This window comes from Rutidosis leptorrhynchoides, chromosome 10, assembly GCF_046630445.1.
Source record: "Rutidosis leptorrhynchoides isolate AG116_Rl617_1_P2 chromosome 10, CSIRO_AGI_Rlap_v1, whole genome shotgun sequence".
In the NCBI taxonomy this organism is placed as follows: domain Eukaryota; kingdom Viridiplantae; phylum Streptophyta; class Magnoliopsida; order Asterales; family Asteraceae; genus Rutidosis; species Rutidosis leptorrhynchoides.
In genome coordinates, this window is record NC_092342.1 from 282,054,648 (window position 1) to 282,076,121 (window position 21,474).

General features: G+C 39.5%; 1 protein-coding gene and 1 non-coding gene across 4 annotated transcripts; both read left to right on the plus strand.

Moving 5' to 3' along the window:
- The first annotated feature begins 3,517 nt into the window (after positions 1–3,517).
- Positions 3,518–3,590, plus strand: TRNAR-ACG (transfer RNA arginine (anticodon ACG)). Its single transcript has one exon. It is a non-coding gene; the product is annotated as a tRNA-Arg (tRNA).
- Positions 3,591–4,029: 439 nt separating this feature from the next.
- Positions 4,030–11,981, plus strand: LOC139871772 (dynamin-2A-like). Of its 3 annotated transcripts, none has more exons than XM_071859500.1 (22): positions 4,030–4,176; positions 4,401–4,451; positions 5,223–5,343; positions 5,454–5,543; positions 6,243–6,306; positions 6,423–6,535; positions 6,604–6,937; positions 7,704–7,851; positions 8,390–8,491; positions 8,576–8,695; positions 8,773–8,856; positions 8,963–9,090; positions 9,178–9,265; positions 9,344–9,482; positions 9,701–9,777; positions 9,938–9,994; positions 10,090–10,225; positions 10,299–10,450; positions 10,528–10,641; positions 10,731–10,798; positions 11,366–11,538; positions 11,622–11,981. In XM_071859500.1, exons 1-22 carry the CDS (start codon positions 4,030–4,032, stop codon positions 11,870–11,872), a joined length of 2,757 nt encoding a protein of 918 aa, XP_071715601.1. In that variant the 3' UTR covers positions 11,873–11,981. The 3 variants fall into 3 exon arrangements, with proteins under 3 accessions (XP_071715601.1, XP_071715603.1, XP_071715602.1); XM_071859502.1 differs by having other exon boundaries at positions 10,305–10,450; XM_071859501.1 differs by having other exon boundaries at positions 10,090–10,219.
- Positions 11,982–21,474: the final 9,493 nt, after the last annotated feature.

Here is a 21,474-nt window from a genome sequence, read left to right on the forward strand (position 1 = left end):
TAAGAGATATAGTGATTATGGAAAATGCACAAAAGGTGTTTGATGAAATGTTTAACATAGTTTAGTTTATAAGGTTGAGACTGTATTCTGAATGTTGCAGATTATCTATTATGGCTGGACATTTGATAAATTAGAGGTCAAAGTTAGAAAAGGATGGATTCGAAATTCAAGAATGGACAGTTGATTCTGAAAAATATGTTTTAAAAAAGGCATGCCAATAGCATATATGTTTTGATCTACATGGTGAACTTATTGATTCATTTAAATAGACATTATCATTGTTAGTACGATTAAAGTCATTTTTTCCTGACTACATACTTCATTATTTCAATATAGCCTTGCAGTTAACAAGTAATGGAGTATGTATCTTGTTAACACCTCTCTGATTCTGTTATATGTAATAAGTTAAAGTATTCAGTTAAACTAACCTCATGATTTTTTTGCAGTTAGGTTGCCTCTATGGAGTAGAGTTTGTGGGTTGTAATGTCATTGCATATTACATAGTGAAGTTTTGACACCAACTTACTTTAGGAACCTAATCAGTTGAACTTTGATAATATATTAAAACATATTATTTACATGGCCTCTTGGATCTTTATGCAGTTTACTCTGCTACTTTGCTTCAGAGTTTACCTTGTGGTTTGAGGTTTATGTGCTTCGTAATCGCTTTAAGGTATTGTTCTGTTTTTTCTTACTGTTTTTTTCTTTCGTTCGTAAATTTCGATTTCGTTAACTAATGGATCAATGATTTACACAAATATTGAGATCATCTTTGGGTGAGTCACTGGCTTTTTGGTACTCTTTTTCTTCTTCCATTCTTATGATTCATTTGTTCAAAACTCCCCTATATGTCCAATCAAACCTGTTTTTAAGTAATTAGTCGTGGATCTTGATACCATACCCCGATCAAACTTATTGATCAGGCATATGCTTTATTTGCCTAATATATGAAAATTATTGGAGTAGTTTCGCTCGTTGGCCCATTTCACTTTTACTAATGATCTGTATGTTGTTTTCCGCTGGGGATGTGGACAAGTAAATGCACATATCGGGATGGACATGATTCTATAATACTTGTAAGTACACCATACCACTTACTACTTTTTATGGGTTATTATACAAGTTAGAATTGTTACTCGATAACTAGGATTTGTTATTTTGATGATGTTAAGTTATGGACTGATATTAGTGTACTTACTTTAAAACAACTGTTATTGTTATTGTAATAGTTCACAATTGTTATGATGGTGAACATAAGCTACATAAAGACTTGGTGCAAATCTCAAAATCAATTGATCGATTTGATGTCAGGTTAGTTTATGGGTATGAAATTGTTTACATCTTAATGCTTTTTTTTTCTATGGTGAAACGAATTTCTGAATCAATTTTGGTTACCTCAGATGCACCGATTGTGGTTGACAAACTATATATTCAGAGTTTGTTGATTGCAACCTCAGAGACACTGCTTTTCAATTTTTTTCGTCTAATTTGTGTTTTTTGGCATGTAATTCTGCTTTAACATAGGTTAATTGAAGTGGCATATCCTTGCCTTTTTAAAAAAAAATAAAAAAAATACATTTTGATGTTATTCAAAGGTTGAGTGAGTGGTGACTATCGTATGTATTCTACAAGCCTAGAGATTTTTTTTTTTTTTTTTTTTCTAATTTCTAACCATGAAAAGCTGCAGATATATTTGGGCAGCAAGCCAGCCAAAATCCCAGGTGCACTCCAATTGTAATTTTTTTTTTTTTTTGTATACTTCTTTATCAGTATTGCATTTGTAAGACAGTAGGATAGTTCTGTAAGGTGTAAAAATTCAATTGAATTTAAGATAGAAGCGCCCTGGTACAGTTTATCAATTTATTGTTCATTTTATTTATTATTAGGGTTTATAGATTTTATTTATTTTTTGTTCGTTTATGTTTATGGGTTTTTGATTTTAGTGGTTTTTTTTATTGTAGGTTTGCTAATTTGGAGTTGGTTCGTTAGTTTGCGCTCTCTTTCGGTTAGTGTTCCCAAATCACATCTTTGTTGAAAGAATTTTGTAGATATATTACTTTGTTCTCTGCAACTTCATTGTTTTTGTTAATGCGATTCAACAATACGAATCAAAGCGTGAATTAACATTTATGCAGTGGGGAGTCTTCGAGTTCAATGTAGATTGGAGACGGACTTACAAGTTACAACCAGTATGTATAGAACTCATGACCAATGTAGTTTAATATTAAATTTTGTTTACTATAGTTGGATGTAGCAAGATGTATCCATTTGATATTGTGAACAATGAACCCATTCTGATTAGTTTTTTCCACAATTTTGAGTTTTTCTGTGAAGTTTGCAACAACTATACTAAAAGCATGTTAGTTAGAGTATGTGATGAATACATTCCTTTTTAGTCTAACATAGTAGTAGTTTTAGCTGTGCAGCGTACGGGCTCTTAAATGTATATTTGGTTGTGAAAAAATTATGTCCTTATCATATCGTTAATTGTTATGTGTAGTTAGTTTTGTTCACAAGTTATCAAAATGTGTAACTTGTACGATTTGATTATTATGGAATTTTTTACCCAAATATATTGTAGGTATATAATATATTATAGTTTGTTTTAGTATTGTTTTGGTTATACATTTTTGAGAAAATTGTTATTTTGATTTGTTGGTGTGGTTCTGGAACATTTGCTTATTATGCTGTTAACATGAAAACCGGATAAATTGTATCAAATAGACCGGTGACAATATCAACAAGACCGATATAACATATCAACTAGAGCGGTTGTTAGAAACAGGGCGCCAAATTAAATTGATAACAGGCCTAATTAATAATATGAAGGCCGGTTTGAAGACTCCTCTATATAATATTTGTCAAGTAGACATGTGACATGTAGATGTGTTCAAAAACACGTTTAGATAAGCTTTTCAACACTTCTAGATGTCTTTATTTATAGTAACTGCAGTGATCTGGTGAGTTGTTGTCACTGTTATGTTGTTATTAGCCACTGATATGATTTCTTCACATATTACCATTTGTTATATGTCTTGATTTTGCAATATGTTAAAATACCGACACATTTTAATAGCATCCCATCTCATTGCAATATCTTTAGGAACAAATAGTAAGAACAATATATGACAATTATCCTATAATATTGATATTTAATATACGTTGGCTATGTACTATACGATGACTATATATTTATGTGGCTTCGATAATGTTGATAAGTTCGTTTTGATTTTATACTTAGTTTTATCACGGGCTCTTAAAGGCTAGTTTATATATAAAAATAGACCGTTAATTTAAGACGATTAAAAAAAGAAAACTACATTTGTTTTATTGAGATGGAGTATGTTTTTCAGTTCTATTCAACTTTGTCAATACCACTGTAAATGCTTATGAAAATAGATCTATAAAAATTAAACATGATTGGAATTAAAATATCACAATTTTGAGCCAGTTAACTTGATTACATTTTCTATAAATTCTTTGAATATATAGCTACACAAAACAAATAAAAAAAAATGACTCTGTGGCCCAATGGATAAGGCGCTGGTCTACGAAACCAGAGATTCTGGGTTCGATCCCCAGCAGAGTCGCTTACTATTTTTTTCCTTTCCATTATCTTTAAAATATGTTTCATGCAATTTTTATGATCCGTTATGTTATACGTGTAGTGTTAATTGAGACCGTGCATACAAAAAGTGAAACAATCTTTTTATTTTTTATATATAATCGTAATCATAATATCATAACGGAGTGCTAACTTGCATTAGAATGTGTATTTCACCAGAATTCTGAAAACAGTTATGGTTATATATTACAACAACAATATAACAGTTTCAAAATTCAGTTATAACCCTGCCACGTTCTCCTTTTTCCTCCAAAATCACACAACAGATTCACATTTCCATATTTTATTTCACAAATCGTCTAATCTATTCATCCTCGATAGACATTAAATTAAATACCTCATTACTTGATCTGTATATATAAATCGGATTCAACATCTTTCTATTTATAGCTGCCAGATCAGATATGGAAGGGTGGGAAGAATTGGTTCTACTTTCAGATTCAATGCGGCAAGCTGCAACTGTGCTTAACGACGACGATATTGATGATAACTCATCATCATCTTCAGGACGCCCTTCCACATTTTTAAACGTTGTAGCTCTTGGCAATACTGTAAGCTTGTTTAATCTGAAAATTTAAAAAGCATTATTTCATATTATTTGATTGTTTACTTGTTCGGTTGTGTCTAGTCATGATAACTAATTGCGCTTCAATGCAGTTAGAAATTGTTTTAGGTAGTTGGCTTATTTTTTGCCCTAGCTCTATTGTTATTAGATATTATTCCTTCAGTTGGAGCATGGTTTTTAGTTTCTAATTGCGGGCTACAAATTGATCAGGGTGCAGGTAAATCAGCAGTCTTGAACAGTTTGATCGGACACCCGGCCCTGGTAAGAGATTGTTCTTGTTTTCTTTCGGTTCGGACTTTATGAGTAAGGTTTAAATGTTTCATTTTTGTAAAAAAACACTACGATTTACACTAAAAAGCTCTAAGGTTTTCTCAGTTCGGGTTACCCGTGAGTGCGAGTAATCCAACCTCATACTCTAATATACGCAGCCAAACAGGATTACTCACTTGCTGTTTTCAACCAGTGGCGGAACTAGAATTTTTTTCACCGGGGGCAAAAAAATTAAAACCGTAGCAATTTTTTTGGACAAAATATGGAGGTTTTGGGGCAAAAAATTGAGGTTTTTAGAAAAACTATGAAGGTTTTGGGGCAAAAGTTGAATGTTTTTGGGCAAAATTTGAATGATTTGGGACAAAAGTTGGAGAATTTTGAGCAAAATTTGAAGGTTTTTGGGCAAAATATGTAGGTTTTGAGGAAAAAAAATCCACTGGGTGCAAAGTCGAAAAACCCTTTCATTGTCATAATATATATCAAAAGTTGTTATACTTAAATGCCGGCGGTTAGTGTAGAAAACAGATACGGAGTAACAGTTAAATCTCCTATTACCCACAAGATTGCCTACTTCACAAAAGGTTTCAGGTTCAAACCTCACTAGGGCCTGTGGCCAGAAATAAGGCTACGCACGTCTGAGTAAAAATACTCCCCTTCCCTGGATAACCTGAATATCAAAAACCTTATCCGTTTTAGTTAAGTTTCCTACTGTTTATACAAGAAGTTAGAAAAGATTGTGTGAATTAGTCTTTGTTGGTGCAGCCGACTGGTGAAGGTGGTGCAACTCGTGCACCTATATGCGTAGAACTAGAGAAGGATGGAAACTTAAACAGCAAATCGATCATATTGCAAATTGACAGTAAATCACAACCCGTGTCTGCAAGTGAGTCCATTGGTTATTCATAACAAAAGAAGATAAACTGTGTTTTCTTGAATCTTGTAGACTGATCTTCTAGTGATATTGATTCTGATCATTTTTTGTCCAAATTATAGGTGCGCTTCGGCGTTCTTTACAGGACAAACTTAGTAAATTATCAAGCAAGAGCCGTGACGAAATATATATGAAACTGATAACGAGTACAGGTTAGTTTACTCACTATTATCCATGCATACTAAAACACGCGCCAGATTTCTTCGTTTCAGTTCTTTCGGATTGTGGTTTTGAGCTTGCGTTCACACTACAAACGGTCCCTCAAGTTCAGCTCAATTTACACAACGGCCCCTCAACTTTAAACTTTTTCAAGGGTAGAAAGCGTAAATATATAATTTTATTAAAATAAAAGAAACTAATTCCACCCTAATTTTTAACGGGCCCTATCTTCTCGCTCGGTGCGAGTTAAATTTTTCCGAGACCACCGTTCAACTCGAAAAAATCTAATGAACACAACGGGACTAACTACGTGCGAAACGGACATCGTTAGAAAAACACTAGATAACGGGCCATATATTCTCGCTCGGTGCGAGTTAAATTTTTTCTAGACCACCGTTTAACTCGAAATAATTTTACGAACACAACGCGACTAACTATACGCGAAACGGACATCGTTAAAAAAACACTAAATATTTCGGGCTATATTACATACATATACATACACGTCCAACAAACAACCCAACCTGCTAGGTATATTAGCTACCAAGCAACGTATATCCAAATTCGACCGCGCGTCGAATACAACCGCAGCAACGTGCGGTCGAATTTTTTTCTAGTTATAGTTATATATTACATTACATATAATATGAAGTTCTTCTACGTTTTTGCTAACTCGATCTTATGCAATATAGCACCTCCTTTGAAGCTGGTTGATTTGCCTGGAGTTGACAAAGGAAACCTTGATGATTCATTGGTGTGTTTTTTTATTTTTTACATTTCATTATTAATTACTACTATTTGTTTATTTTGCTATGAACTTCAAACTATATATATTCTTATGAGATATCTATTTATGTGCTATTCCTGCAGAGGGAATATGTGCAGCACAATGATGCACTTTTGATGGTTGTAATACCAGCTTCTAAAGCACAAGAAGTTTCTAAAGCTAAATCCCTCCGAATCGCAAAGGAATACGATCGAGAGTGTACGTCTAAAATCTTGCTTTACTTCAGTTCTTCACTGTACTTAAACGTAATTATGTATTGTTTATAGATACAAGAACTGTTGGTGTCATCAGTAAAATAGACCACGTGTCTTCGGATCCCAAAGCTGTTGCAGCCATTGAAGCACTTCTTTTAGGCCAAGGACCACACACTACAATCGATATTCCGTGGGTTGCTGTAATTGGTCAATCCGTTTCGATCGCATCAGCACAGTCGAGTTCGGATAGCTCGCTAGAAAACTCAATGCAAGCTGAATGTGAAAGTTTAAAATCTATATTGACCGGAGCACCTGAAAGTAAACTTGGTAGATTAGCCTTGGTGGCAACCCTTTCTGATCAAATCAGTAACCATATGAAATTCAGGCTTCCTAGGCTTTTGTCAGGGTAAGATGGATCATTTTGTTACCTGTGTTTTCAACTGTTGATGAGATTTTAAACATTTTACAAGTAACGTTCTTTGTATGCTGATGGAACTTTTATGTCACCAAGACAATTTTTTTTTCTGCAAAAAACTGGAATTAAATAAATTTAGATCAAAAGATCTACAGTAAAAGATACAAGAGTCAGATGTCTGATTGAAAGATCCAACGATCTTTTCTATAGAAAATACAAATGTTTGTTGTTATTGATGTTTGGTATGTGGTTATCAGGGGAGGCCCGGAGGGGGAACAATGTGATCGACTGCTCGGGGCCCAGGGTTTTCAGGGACCCAATTTTTTTTTTATGTATATAGACATAATCGGAGATTTGGAAAACATGAAAACTATAAAAACACAACTTAAGCAACGAATGAGAAGCACAATAGACCCAAAAAGAACAATCAAAGGCCACAGAAAAAGAAGAAATCAAAGTCCACTAGCATTCTAGCAAGACTCAAAGAACATTTTTTGAAATGCTTATATTATTCATTAGGCCTAAGGGTCTTATTCAAATAGCTTATATTATTCGTTACGACCTAAGGGCCTCTTCTTCCACCTCGTGCTAAGTACTTAATTTAACGGACCGGCCCTGGTGGTTATTTTGCAGAGGTGGTATCTCATCTTTACATATATCCCTTTCAGTTGCTTTGCCTTTAGGCCTTCAGTTTTTTTTTTTTTTTTTTTTTTAAATGCTTAGGCCTTCAATTTAATGGTTTTTTTATTGTGCGCAGGCTTCAAGGGAAGTTTGGAAGTGTGCAGGATGAGTTGGTAAGGCTTGGAGAATCAATGGTGAGTAGTTCTGAAGGTAAAATGGCTTTGGCTTTGGAGCTTTGTCGTGAATTCGAGGACAGATTTCTTCAACATATAATGGGTTGGGAGGTAAGATATTGCAATGAAGCACTAGCGGGCTTAAACTTAAGATGTTAATAAATTTGATTCTTATGTTTTATGTAATTTGGTGTGCATCATTTAGTTAACTTGCAGAGTTACATGATTATAGCCAAATACATTTGGTTTTATGTTTTCTTTTATTACCTTTTGTTTCTCATTGGTCTACTATTTTGACATATCACTTAATCTCCTTATGATTGGGATGGCCAGGGAAAAGGGTTGAAAACGGTAACCCAGTTAGGTTGCGTACATATGAGGAAAAATAATCCCTTTCCCGGTTAGCCTGAACAAGGAAGACACATGTTCATCCTTGTTTACACACATTTTGATAATTTGTGGCTTCATCTTATACCTGGAAATCTGGTCGGGTCGGGTTTGGGTCGAACCCATATGGGTCAGCTTTTTTTAACGGATCGAAACCCATTGGACCCTTTTGAACTGTTTGGGTTTGCTTTGCCAGGCAAGTTCATCTCATAGAACAATGTATAATTAGCTTTCTGATACAATTCGGTACTAACTTTTTCAGGGGAGCGGTTGGAAAGTTGTTGCAAGTTTTGAAGGTAACTTTCCTAACAGAATCAAACAGATTCCTCTAGACAGACATTTCGACTTTGATACGGTTAAGAGGGTACGTAGTGTTGCCATCTTCATTAAATTTATTTCACTGAAAACAATTTTAATCGTTTAGATTGAATATGGATTTTGGTATCAGGTTGTGCTTGAAGCTGATGGTTATCAACCATATCTTATCTCTCCAGAAAAAGGACTGCGATTTTTAATAAAAACTGTATTAGATATGGCAAAAGAACCATCCCGTCTCTGTGTCGAAGAGGTGAAATTCACACTCTTCGCGTTTTTTTTTCTTTTCTTTTTGCCTTAACTCAGGTTTAATTTGATAATTAAATACAGGTTCATCTCGTGCTAGTGGATACAGTTTTCGAAACAGCAAATGCGATACAAAGTTTAGGAAGATATCCTTCATTCAAGAGAGAGGTATGCATATATATCTAGTACCACTACAGTCTTCCAACTTATTTATCCGTCTTTAATTTATTTAATGATTATTTATTATTATTATGCTGTACATTAATACAACCAGGTTGTGGCAATAGCAACTGCTGCTCTGGAGGAGTTTAAAAATGACGCTAAGATCATGGTGACTGCACTTGTTGACATGGAGCGCGTGTTTGTCCCACCACAACATTTCATCCGGCTCGTGCAAAGAAGGTATAAGTATCAAGTTACTAAAAATGGACATACACATTTTTAATTCTGTTAAAATATAATAGTAAAAAATAAAATCATTCATGTCAGAATGGAAAGGCAAAGACGGGAAGAAGAGATTAAAACAAAATCTTCGAAAAAGGCTGTTGATGATGCTGAGCCATCATTACTAAGTAGGGTAAGTCCGATTTATATTAACTGCAAGATGTATATATTATTTGTACTTTCACATTCCACGCTTTTGTACTTTGTTTAGGCAACTAGTCCTCAACCAGGAGGGAAAGAACCTGGATGGACTGTTAAATTATTGAAAGTTACGACAAAAGATAAAGATGTGCAAGAGGGTCCCACGCACGCGTTGAAAACTGTAGGAGCTGAGGGGGAGATAACAGCAGGTCGTTTGACTTCTTTCTTAGTTTTCTACTTATGTTATACGGATTATCATAGATATTCTAAGTATATGTATTAGAATATTAGGACAGCGCAATGTACTCTAACGGACCGAGCCCATCTATACAATTGGGTTGGGTCGTCCTAATTATTCTAATAATCTGTCATACTTTATATTACATACTTATGGAGTTGTATCTGTAACCATTATTCTTTATTTTAGGATTTTTGTTAAAGAAAAGTGCAAATATTAAAGGATGGAGTAGGAGATGGTTTGTTTTAAATGAGAAAACTGGGAAGGTTAGTAACAACATTATCATAATAGGCATGTTCTTAGATACATTTTTACAGTTTATTTAAATTTCTATTATTTAAAGTGTCATTTATCCACTTTTATGGTTTGGTTGAAAAATAGCTGTTTGGTGGTAATTTCACATATGTTAAAAGTATTTCTCTGCAGCTTGGATACACAAAAAGACCAGATGAGAGCCATTTTCGCGGTGTCATCAATTTAGCGGTATAGGATAACGCAATCTGATAATAAATTATTATCGGTCATTTAAATATCCTTATGAACAGATGCTAATTATTGTAATTCCGTAAATGGTTTAGGAATGTGATGTAGAAGAAATCGAGGAACATTCTTCATCGAAAGTTTCTAAGAAGTCAAAGGGGGAAGAAAAGGCACCGAGCTTGGTGTTCAAGATAACTAGTAAATTTGCGTGGAAGAATGTCTTAAAAGGTGATGGTACGAAAATACGCAGTGCTTGTTCGTCATGTCTGTTTTGTAACATCGAATTAAATCGTATGTGGTTTTACAGATCAAGGTGATGTTGTGCTGAAGGCTGAGACTTCTGCTGATAAAGCTGAGTGGTTAAGTAGATTAAAACCCATAACCGGTGCCAAAATGGGTCAAGCGATTAACAAAGCAGATGATCATCCCGTTCAGCAAAGTCAATCAGATGATTTTCATGTGAGTCACGGACTTCTGCTTTTTGGTATTGTTCGGTATAATTACGTCTTGACTCTAGCTATTTGTAAATTTTTTAGGATCCAATGGCCCAAAAGCCTGCAGATCCAGATGAAGAACTTCGTTGGATGGCTCAGGAAGTGCGCGGTTATTGTGAAGCCGTTTTGAACAGCCTTGCAGCGAATGTTCCGAAGGTATTTATCCGTTCGATCTTATCTTTGTGGTGTCGCAATTAAAAATTTTTATTCATTTATCTTCGCACTGGTTTTTTTTGGTTGTGCAGGCGATTGTTCTATGCCAAGTAGAAAAGTCTAAAGAAGACATGCTCAATAAGCTTTATGTTTCCATTAGGTTAGTGGCTGTAATATACTCCATGTCGATTACATTACAAGTAGATATCACTGAACACTGCACAGATTTCTTTGATCGTAGTGGGTAAGGTGGGTTGGGTCATGGGTCAAAACAGGAAGTTTCTGGTGCAGGTCAGGTTCTGTTGATCCGAAATTTAGAATAATATATAACAAATAACTAGTATGTCAAGTATGATTACAAAAGATTTCGATTTAGAAAATGCTTAAGTTGGTTTTACCAATCAATAAGACCCAGTGGATTTGGGCGACTTTTGACATGTTCAACATTTTGACCCACTTGACATATTCCTATTATGGTTAATCTTCTTTATTATATTACCTGTTTGACCCACTAGAGATATAACATATCCTGAATCAACCTATTCGTATGTAATTGGTTCGAAGTTACCACCTTTAATTGACCCGAATGTAAACAGAATTCTAGTTACAGAATTTACTTAATCCATAACCTATACGCGCATCATATCATCAATTTAATTTTAATTTGTAAATATATGAAAGCAAAATCTTCTGATCATAGCTTACTTGTGTGGTGATTGTTTAAAAGCTCCCAAAGTACATCGAGGATCGAAGAACTGCTTCAAGAGGACGATAACGTGAAACGTAAACGAGAGAAAATTCAGCGACAAGCTTATCTTCTCTCCAAACTCACCAAGGAATTAAGCATTCATGATACTCATGTACCTGCAGCTTCAACCATGTCCAATGGTGTTCCTGCAGGTATTCAATTCATCGTTGCTTTAATTCTTTCGTTCGTATTTAAAATCTCGATCTGAACTGATTTTATCCTTAAACGTTAACAGAAAGTTCAAGTAGTAAGGGACCCACATCAGGTAATGACTGGATGTCTGCTTTTAATTCAGCTGCTAATGGTCCCACAGAGCTGGATTCTAGATTTGGGTCAAATGGCCACAGCCGTAGGTATAGTGACCAATTCGAAAACGGTGATGCTGGTTCAGGTTCAGGTTCAGGTTCAGTATCAAATGCCAGCAGCCGTAGCACCACCCCTAACCGAAAGCCATCTGCACTACTTGGTTATGGTTACAGATTTTAGACTATTAGTTAAAAGCCTTCTGTCCACAAATCGGATTCAAGCTATACACATTCTTTTGTAGATAAACATATCTTTGGCAAAACATTCTCCGTATTAGTCACATTTTTTAATTTTTGATTCGGTTTTTTATTATCATAAAGGTGGCATCTACGATTTGTATATACCTCTTATTAGTTATTACTATAAATAAATATGTAAATTCATTTGTTTGGATTGTTAATTTTCCATCCCTTGTGGACTGTTTTACTTTCTTGTTGTTTGTGATTGCTCATACTTGTGCATGCATGCGTACCAATAGCAGTAAAATTTACTTAAACCAACGAGCTTCACTCATATGGGTTGAAATTACCACCCTTATCAATATAATTGTTAGTACGTCTTTCATTCTTTCTTATTCAATTTTTAATTGGTGTGGGATCATAGAGGCTGCTACATATTGAGGGGAAGGATGGGCACACAATCTCAACGGCTAAGATCATTCATAGGGGTGTTCGTCAGTTCGGTTTTAGTTTTCTCAGTTTATTGAGGGGTCATAGACTGCATTTTATTGTTGATGATTTTGAAATCAGCGACTTAGACCCTAAGGGTGTTCATCGGTTCAGTTTTAGTTTCCTCGGTTTATATGATTTTAAAATTCTGAAGGCAAAACCGAAAACCGAAACCGAAACCAAATTCAATTTCAAAAATGAACCGAGGAAAATGATTTGTAACTGCGAGGAGCTATGATGTATCATACCTTGAAGATTACAAAATAACAAAATAGGTAATGATACCGCAACCTGCATGCGCACCACATATGTATGCGGGCACTCACTAGTGTGCGTATGCGTGTGCTTATGCTCGTTATGCGGTATGCGGATTCGTATCTAATGCCTTTGTTCCCGGTACAGCGATTACTTGGCTATCAAGTAAATATCTTTTCCATAATTACATCCGTGATTCGGGGGAGTTTGTTATGGAAAGGATTGCCATTATCTCGGATGATTCTAGAATTAGGGTTTGCCTATATATACAAACCCTAACTATCATTCTAAGGATCATCACGTTACGTAGTCGTCTCCTAGTATACACCTTACGTAACAACATCATCTAGCATCCTCTAAAGGTTAACAGGTTAGTTTCTTGATTAACTAGCACCTACGACCTTATTTGGAGCCTTCTAATCGACGACCGTCATTAAAGGTGGACTTAGTCACTTGGCCACTCCGCCGACATCATCATGTCGGCCAGGGTTATTCACGGTAGCCGAACCGGAGAGCCTTGTTCTAAGATCCTTAAACCCCACCCTTTTAACGTGTTGAGCATGCATATTAAACCCTGTGGTTAAAATATGCATGATCAAGTGGTGCTTTCATTGAGAGCCGAACTAATTCAAGACATGTTTATTTGTTTTTTCTTTTAAAGTTTTGAATTGTAAGGCTTATTATTCACAAAATTTTTTGAATTTTTTCTTTAACAGTATCATGACTTCCGGGGAATCATCGGAACGTACTCAAACAGATAATCAAAACACGCCGTCTGGTAATCAGCAGACGCAAGCTATGGCTACGGGAGCGGGATACGCGCCATATCCTCCGCCTGTATCCGGCGAGCCTTTTCAGAGGTATAAGCCAATATATCCAGATGGGATTACACCACCAAGGGCAACTCGCCAGTCACCACCACGCGGTTGGATTTTTCCGCGGTGGATCCAAGGGTCATCTTGGTAGGCACTAGCGGTGAAACAGTAGGCCCGCACGTGGTATGCTGCGGCCAGGTACCTATTTATAGTACCACGGTTTCAATCCCTCTGCAGACGCAGAGTGTTCAGCAGAATTCATCGTTTACACCGTTGCAACCTTGGCAACCACCGCGTCCAATTTTGCAGTTTTTGACTCCTGCGGATGCACAGGCATTACTTAATAGTTGGGGGTTCGGTGTCATTCCGGATGCCAATTCTCATTGGACGCTGATAACCGCAGAACAGCAAAGCACTGCGCATACGGTTAGGCTTATAGCGGCATATCATCAGGTCTCGCAGGCATCTGCGCCACAGGTTTCGGCACCTTTTCAGCTACCCGTATACTCTGCGCTGGCAAGCCTGCCTTCTTTTCCAACGCATCATCCTTGGTTGTATCCGCAGACGCCAGGGAAGCCTTGGCAAAATATTCAGGGGCAGGCGAATCTCGCAAGCCAATTTATGCAGGCGGCACCTCCTGACATGGTCCACCTATTTTCACAACCTGATTTTGTTCAGGATATGTTGAGGCGTTTCTTCGCAGGGCTCAAAGGTGACCCTGTTAAACCACCTTTTGAGCTACCAACTACTTTTGATAAGTTTCCTCCGTATATAACTGCATATCCGTTTCCATCAGCGCCAAAGATACCCCATACACTGGGTACTTATAATGGTTTGACTGATCCGGATGACTTCCTGCAGCGTTTCGAGGGCGCAATGCGCACCCAAGGCTGGGTGGATCCGGTCGCATGTCAGATATTCCCCATGACGCTGCAGGACATTGCTCGCGAGTGGTTTAATAAGCTCCCATCAGGTAGCATATCCAGGTTCATGGATCTGCGGACGAAGTTCTTGATGCAATATCAGAATCAGAGGCCACGCAAACGCACTCATATCGAATGTCATGATATTGTGCAGAAATCCAAGGAATCTTTGGGTGAATTTCTTACAAGATATACTAATGAGTGTCTGCGCATACCAGATCTCAAGCCAGAGCAACAGATTTCCGGACTCATACATGGTATAAACTCAGAACGTCATCCAACACTGGTAAGGCGTCTGCGCCATACGGTCCCAACAACTTATGCTGAAGCGCTTAATGAATGCGATGACTATATGGGGAGTGGCAAAGATAATGATATTCCAACAGCTAGTTCACGCAACGAGAGGAAAGATGATGATGATCGTTCGCGTGATCAAAATCGTGGCAACAACTCTCGCTGAAGGTATCCTAGTGGTGGTCCTATCAGGAATGATAAAGGGAAATCAAGTGGCAATTATCGAAACAATAATCAGCGCGGCAACAATAATCAGAACTATGCGCTGCTTAAAAGTTTGCCTAAAACGCCAAAAGAAATTTTGGCAACCGAACCAGTGTGTGCGACCGTTGCGGTTCCAACTCCGCTTACAGAATTTGGTAAGCGGGATAAAACAAAGTATTGTGAATTCCATGACGATTACGGTCATGACACTAATCGGTGTAAAAACTTGATGGAGCGAGTGCTCGAAGCACTGCGCGCAGGTAAGTTGGATCACCTGAAACCGCCTAAGAAGGATAAGGGAAAAACTGCGAAGGAAGGTTCAAAGGCTAAAACTTTCGCATGGCAAAAAGTTGATAAAACAAAAAACGCCGATTTAACCATCAATATGGTTGACGCAGAGAAAGTTAGCCAGCGGAGAAAGTACAATGATCACCACAACTGGGAACTTCTCCCAAACACGTTTCCTCCTGGAATGTCAATCGACACGGTTAACGAGCCCATTATCATCAAGTGTCGCATCCCTACTTGCGGAGTACAAATTAAAAGCATGCATGTTGACACCGGGAGTGGCGTTGACATTATGTACGAGCATTGCTATCGTTTCCTCCCTGCAGAAGTTAAAACGCAGCTACACCAGTCTGATATTACGTTATCTGGGTTCTCCGGAGAAAGCTCATGGCCGCTAGGCCGGATAGAGCTAATAATAGAACTCGCGGATGACAAGAATCCGCAATTGGTTAGACACGAGTTAGTTGACTTTTACGTGGTTCGTTTAACTTCGCGGTACAATGCGCTACTTGGGAGAAATTTCATACGACATTTTAACATTATACCGTCAGTGGTGCATGGTTTGATAAAGTTTCCTACGAAGGGAGGGGTTGCCACAATTGCGTTACATCAAACAACCGAGTTGTGTGGTTCAATTGTGCCTGTAAACATTCCCAGCATGGGAGAACAACTCGCAAGCAGTACGGTCATAGCAAACCGCTTACATCCGGATAAGCGAATTAAAATCAGCGCAGGCTTGTCAGCAGAAACAAAGGCCAAATTGCATGGAATGTTATCCGCTAACGCAGATGTTTTCGCGTGGCATGAATCAGACCTGACTGGGGTTTCGCGAGATATTGCGGAACATAAATTGAATGTTAATCCATCACTCATGCCTGTTAGACAAAAAAAGCGGCATATGGCTCTTGAACGCAGTGATTGGTTGTGCGCAGAAGTAGATAACCTTGTCAAAGTAAACATTCTGCGGGAAGTACGCTATCAGACATGGGTTGCTAATCCTGTGTTAGTCAAGAAGGCTGACGGTAATTGGCGGATGTGCGTTGATTTTAAAGACATTAATAAAGCGTGTCCTAAGGACAACTATCCTCTCCCGGAGATAGACTGGAAGGTGGAATCATTGTCAGGTTTTCGGTACAAATGTTTTCTGGACGCATACAAGGGTTATCACCAAATCTTAATGGCTGTGGAAGATGAGGACAAAACTACTTTTCATACGCCACAGGGTATTTATTGATATACGAAGATGCCTTTCGGATTAAAAAACGCAGGTGCAACATATCAGCGCTTAATTGATGCGGCGTTCAAACACCAAATTGGTAGGAATCTTGAAGCGTACGTTGACGATTTGGTAATTAAGAGCAACACTGAAGAAGAAATGCTCGCAGACATTCTAGAAACGTTTGCGTCTCTACGCAGGATAAACATGAGGCTTAACCCGCTCAAATGTAGTTTTGGGGAAGAGGAAGGCAAGTTTATAGGTCATGTGGTGACAGCGCGGGGAATCAAGGCAAATCCCAAAAAGATTGAAGCCATTGATAGTTTTCCATCTCCGAAGACAAAGAAAGACGTGCAGAGTCTAACCGGGAAGCTTGCGGCGATCACGCGGTTTTTGTCGAAGGCCGCAGAGAGACAATTGCCATTCTTCAATACTTTGAAGAATTGTTTAAAAAAGAAAGACTTCGTGTGGACTCAGGAAGCAGAATCAGCCTTTCAGGAGATGAAAAAGGTGCTCGCTGAATTACCAACACTCACAGCGCCAGTATCAGGAGAAACGCTTACGCTATATCTTGCGGCATCGAAAGAGGCTATCAGCTCGGTCCTCATCGCAGATCGCGAAAAGGTAATCTACTTGTATTTACATTGTCTATTTCGCAGAAATTTAACGCTGAGGTTTTCTCAGACGCAAATGCCGGTCTACTTCATAAGCAAGACGCTGACATCAAGCGAAGTAAACTATTCACCAATAGAAAAGCTAGTATATGCGCTAGTCCACACGGCGCGACTTTTGCGCCGGTACTTTCAAGCACATCCAATCGTGGTTCTAACTGATCAACCGATCAAACAGGTTGGTACATGCCTAATTTGCTGCAATGTCCGGGGTTACCGCATTGACTAACGCAATCATTTTTATTTCAGGTGTTATACAAGCCTGGGATTTCTGGCCGAATGGCTAAATGTGCAGTTGAGTTAGGAGAACACGAGATAAATTTTTCCTCGCAAAGCGCGGTTAAGGGTCAAATACTTGCGGATTACCTTGCAGAGTTACCTGCGGATGTTGAAGCATCCGCAGAACATCAGGACACTCCGGCTGCACCTTTGTCACCATGGGAGTTATACACCGATGGTGCCTGCAGTGCAGCCGGCGCTGGTGCAGGTGTTATTTTAACTGGCCTAGATGGCGAAGAGCACACATATGCGCTGCGGTTTAATTTTGCTGTTACGAACAACGAAGCAGAATACGAGGCTTTGTTAGCGGGTATGCGTATTGCGCATAAGTTAAATGTTAAAATCCTGCACGCTTACTTGGATTCAAAGCTGGTATACAGTCAAGTCAGCGGGGAATTCGAAGCACATGACATAGCCATGCAGCAGTATTTATCGCTTGTTCATAACCTCGCTGACCAGTTTGAGGCTTTTCAAATCTCCCACGTCACGCGGGGGCAAAATAAGAAGGCAGACGCGCTTAGCAAATTGGCTGCTTTGGCTTTTGATCATCTGGGGATGAAAGTTCGTATAGAAGAACTGCATGCGATATCCATTGTTATGATGCCTTTAGTAGCACCTGTTGAGGAATCTGCTCAACATGAATGACACCTATTATTGCTTTCCTGCGGGATGGCACCTCACCTGCGGAGTCCGTTGAAGCAAAGAAAGTCCGCACTAAAGCACCACTATACGCCCTTGAGGGTGAAGTCCTGTATCGAAGAAATTATTTAGGACCGCACCTAAGGTATATTGGTCCAAAAGAGGCAGAGGAGTTTATACGCGAGGTTCATGAAGGTGCATGCACTCTTCATTCGGGGCACAGGTCTATTGTGTCAAAAATTATGCGGCTAGGTTATTATTGGCCCACTATGTACTCAGATACTGCGCGAATAGTGAAGCAATGCGAATCTTGCCAAATACATGCACCTATTAGCAGGGCACCTGCACATCCTATGATACCAGTCTCCTCACCATGGCCATTCTGCAAATGGGCAATTGACATAGTCGGACCATTTCTAAAAGGCCGAGGTAATATTCTCATTTATTTTATACCATATACTATTTACGTCAGTATCTTACGCATACTCTGCACACGCAGGAAACATCAAATTCTTGATTGTTACAATTGACTATTTCACTAAGTGGGTTGAAGCGCGACCGCTGGCAACGATTTCAGAAAAGAGGGTGCGAAATTTTGTATGGGAAGACATTGTTTGTCGATTCGGCATACCAAACGAAATCGTTTGTGATAACGGTACACAGTTTGCGGGGGATCCTTTTCGTAGTTGGTGCGCAGAGCTTAATATTAAGCAAACTTTTACTTCCGTTGCGCATCCGCAGGCGAATGGCCAGTGCGAAGTCACCAACCGGGATATAGTGGCTGGAATCAAAGCTAGATTGGGTCATGGTCGCATTGGTTGGGTGGATGAACTACCAAAGGTTTTGTGGGCGCATAGAACAACACCCAAAGCAAGCACTGGTGAGACTCTGTTCAGTTTGGTCTATGGATCAGAAGCTGTTGTGCCCGCAGAAATTGGGGTACCAACGTTCCGCATATAGAATTTTGACGAACAGAATAACTCAGAAGCTTTGCGGGAAAATCTTAATCTGCTTGAAGAACGCAGACTCTCTGCGGCGGTAAACGAAGCCAATAACAAGCAGAAAATTGCGAAGTACTACAATCAGCGTGTGCGTTCGCGCTCTTATAAGTGCGGGGACTTAGTTTGGCGTCAGAATGACGCAAGTCATGCGGAGGATACTGGGAAATTGGGCCCCCATTGGGAAGGTCCGTACAGGGTAGCAAAAGCAAGTAACACCGGGGCATACCATCTCGATACATTAGATGGAAAACTTGTGAAACGCACTTGGCACGCGACATTGTTGAAAAATGTTATATGTAGCTGGATGGACCTGATCACTCCAATTTTTTTTAGCACATTATTTTTTCTATGTATTTTCCGTCCGATTGGATGTGTCGCGGTTGTAATCATTATTAATTTTAACAAATATTTACTCGCGCATACTTTTGTTGTTTATTGCTTTCTTTTTTGTATGCGTTTCCTGCCTACTTAAGGGGTGTCCTCTAGTCCCCGTGCGGCAGAAGCCTGTTTGGCTACAAGGCTAGACCTCAACGGCAGGCGAAGGGAATTGGTTTTCCCCTAGCCAAGCGCCACGCAGACTAGATGGCTGCCAAGTCGACTTAAAACTACAAGCATTGGTTTGCTTGTGCGTAATTACTCTCGCATTGGTTTGCTTGAGGAACTCAAAGTATAAAAGTATTGGTTTGTTTTTAGTTGCGTTGCTTACCATACAGCTAAAGTGCACCTCTAGCACATGACAAAGCAATAACGCAGTAGCTTTTGAGTCTAAATTGTTAAAAGGTAAAATTGCTAAAATATTGGTTTATTTTACGCAGTACTTGAGCATACGCATAAGTTTTGGTTAACTATGCGCATGGGCATGCGGTTAATTCTTTGTTTTGATTCGCGATATATAAACAAATTAATACACTACGCATGCATAACACGATAATATATACATAAAGTAAAGTTATTACATATGATAATTGTTTCAAACGCCTGCCCATCACGGGACTTAAGGCCCAAAAATTGTATTTACAATTGACTGCCTAAGCATAGGACTTACGGCGCGAACTATTTCAACAACCTAATAATCCTCCTTGAGGAACCCATCAATCGACATGTTAGGGTCTGCCGCAAACGTATTAATTAGGGGGATCGGGATGGCAGTGATGGCTTCTTCCACTTCCATGAGCACCGCAGCCGTACCCTCATTCAATTTTTTCTGCACGACGTCGGGGTACGGCAGTGTGAGCCCGCAGGCTTGGATCACCTCTAGCACTGCCTTGTTGATTTCGTGGTCTTTAACCGCGTCAACATAAGCGTTGAACTTGTCGTACACGGGCCCGGAATCTATCACCTTCTGCGCAATGGTAGGAAGGGCGGTGTGAAGCTTTGTCAAGTCCGCCTCTGCTAGCTCACGGCCAGTCATCGTGTCATCCTTCTCCCTAGTAACCTTTTCCAGCTCCACCCGCAGACGCTTAGTCTCCCCCTTAGCTTGGTCAACCGCACCAACCAGCTCGCGATTTTTCTTCCTTTCCTCAATCAGGGCGGTTTTTGTTTCCGCCGCAGTTACCTCCGCCGCTTTGCGCGCCTCCTCTGCGGCATCCCTATCTTTTTTGACCTGGTCGACACCCGCTTGCAGCAGTCCCAGCTCTGTTTCTTTCCGCACGGCCACTTGGTACAAGTTAATGGAACGGCGGGCTTGATCCGCAAACATGCCAAAAAATACAAGGCCGTTTTGGATGAAGGTGTTGAGCGCCTGATTAAAGGGCAGTGCAGCTAGTTGGTTGCGGAACTCAGCCGGGAAGATTTGTTGGAGGAATACGGATTGCTCTGCGGCGTTTTTCGCCGATGACTGGGTGAGCTGCGCCAGGTTCGCCAATCGGAAGCTACCGTGTGGCGGGGTTGGTGTAGACTCGGAGTCCAGGTGTATCGTCTTGTCCTTTGACTCGGCGGTAGCTTCAAGGTCCGGATTGACCCGCGATGGAGGCTGATGCGTCTCCTCAACATGCTCTGCGTATTAGTAAATGGTTACATAAATGCAAACTTAAGTAAGCGGTATGCGCGAAGGGGGAACGCTTACCAGAAGGTGGGGGAGGTAGATCCGCAGAACGGGGTTAGATGGGAACGAAGTTGTCGTTCTGCCTGTCCTCCCTCTATTTGGGAGTGAGTTTCTTCTTCTTCTGTTGGGGTTGGGAGGCCTCGGTGGCCTTGCGCTTATTACCGGAGGTGACAGGTGCGTGCTCCACATTCTCGCCAGTTTTCTCCTGCTCCAACTACTGGTTCACATCCTGCTTGCGGATGGCGATGCCCGCGATCTCCTCCGCAGTCAGTACTTTCTTCATCTTCATCTCTGCAAACATGCACGCATGCGTTAGAACATATAAATAGCAAACTGTTATGTTAGTACGTGATTATACTATTCCTACCCTTTCCATCCGGTCCGACTATGGCTGGACGCACGTCTTCCCATGGCCAGTGTGCGGATATCTTCCCTAATCGCAACATCACGTTCCCGTATGACCGGTGCACCAGCTGTGCGTTATC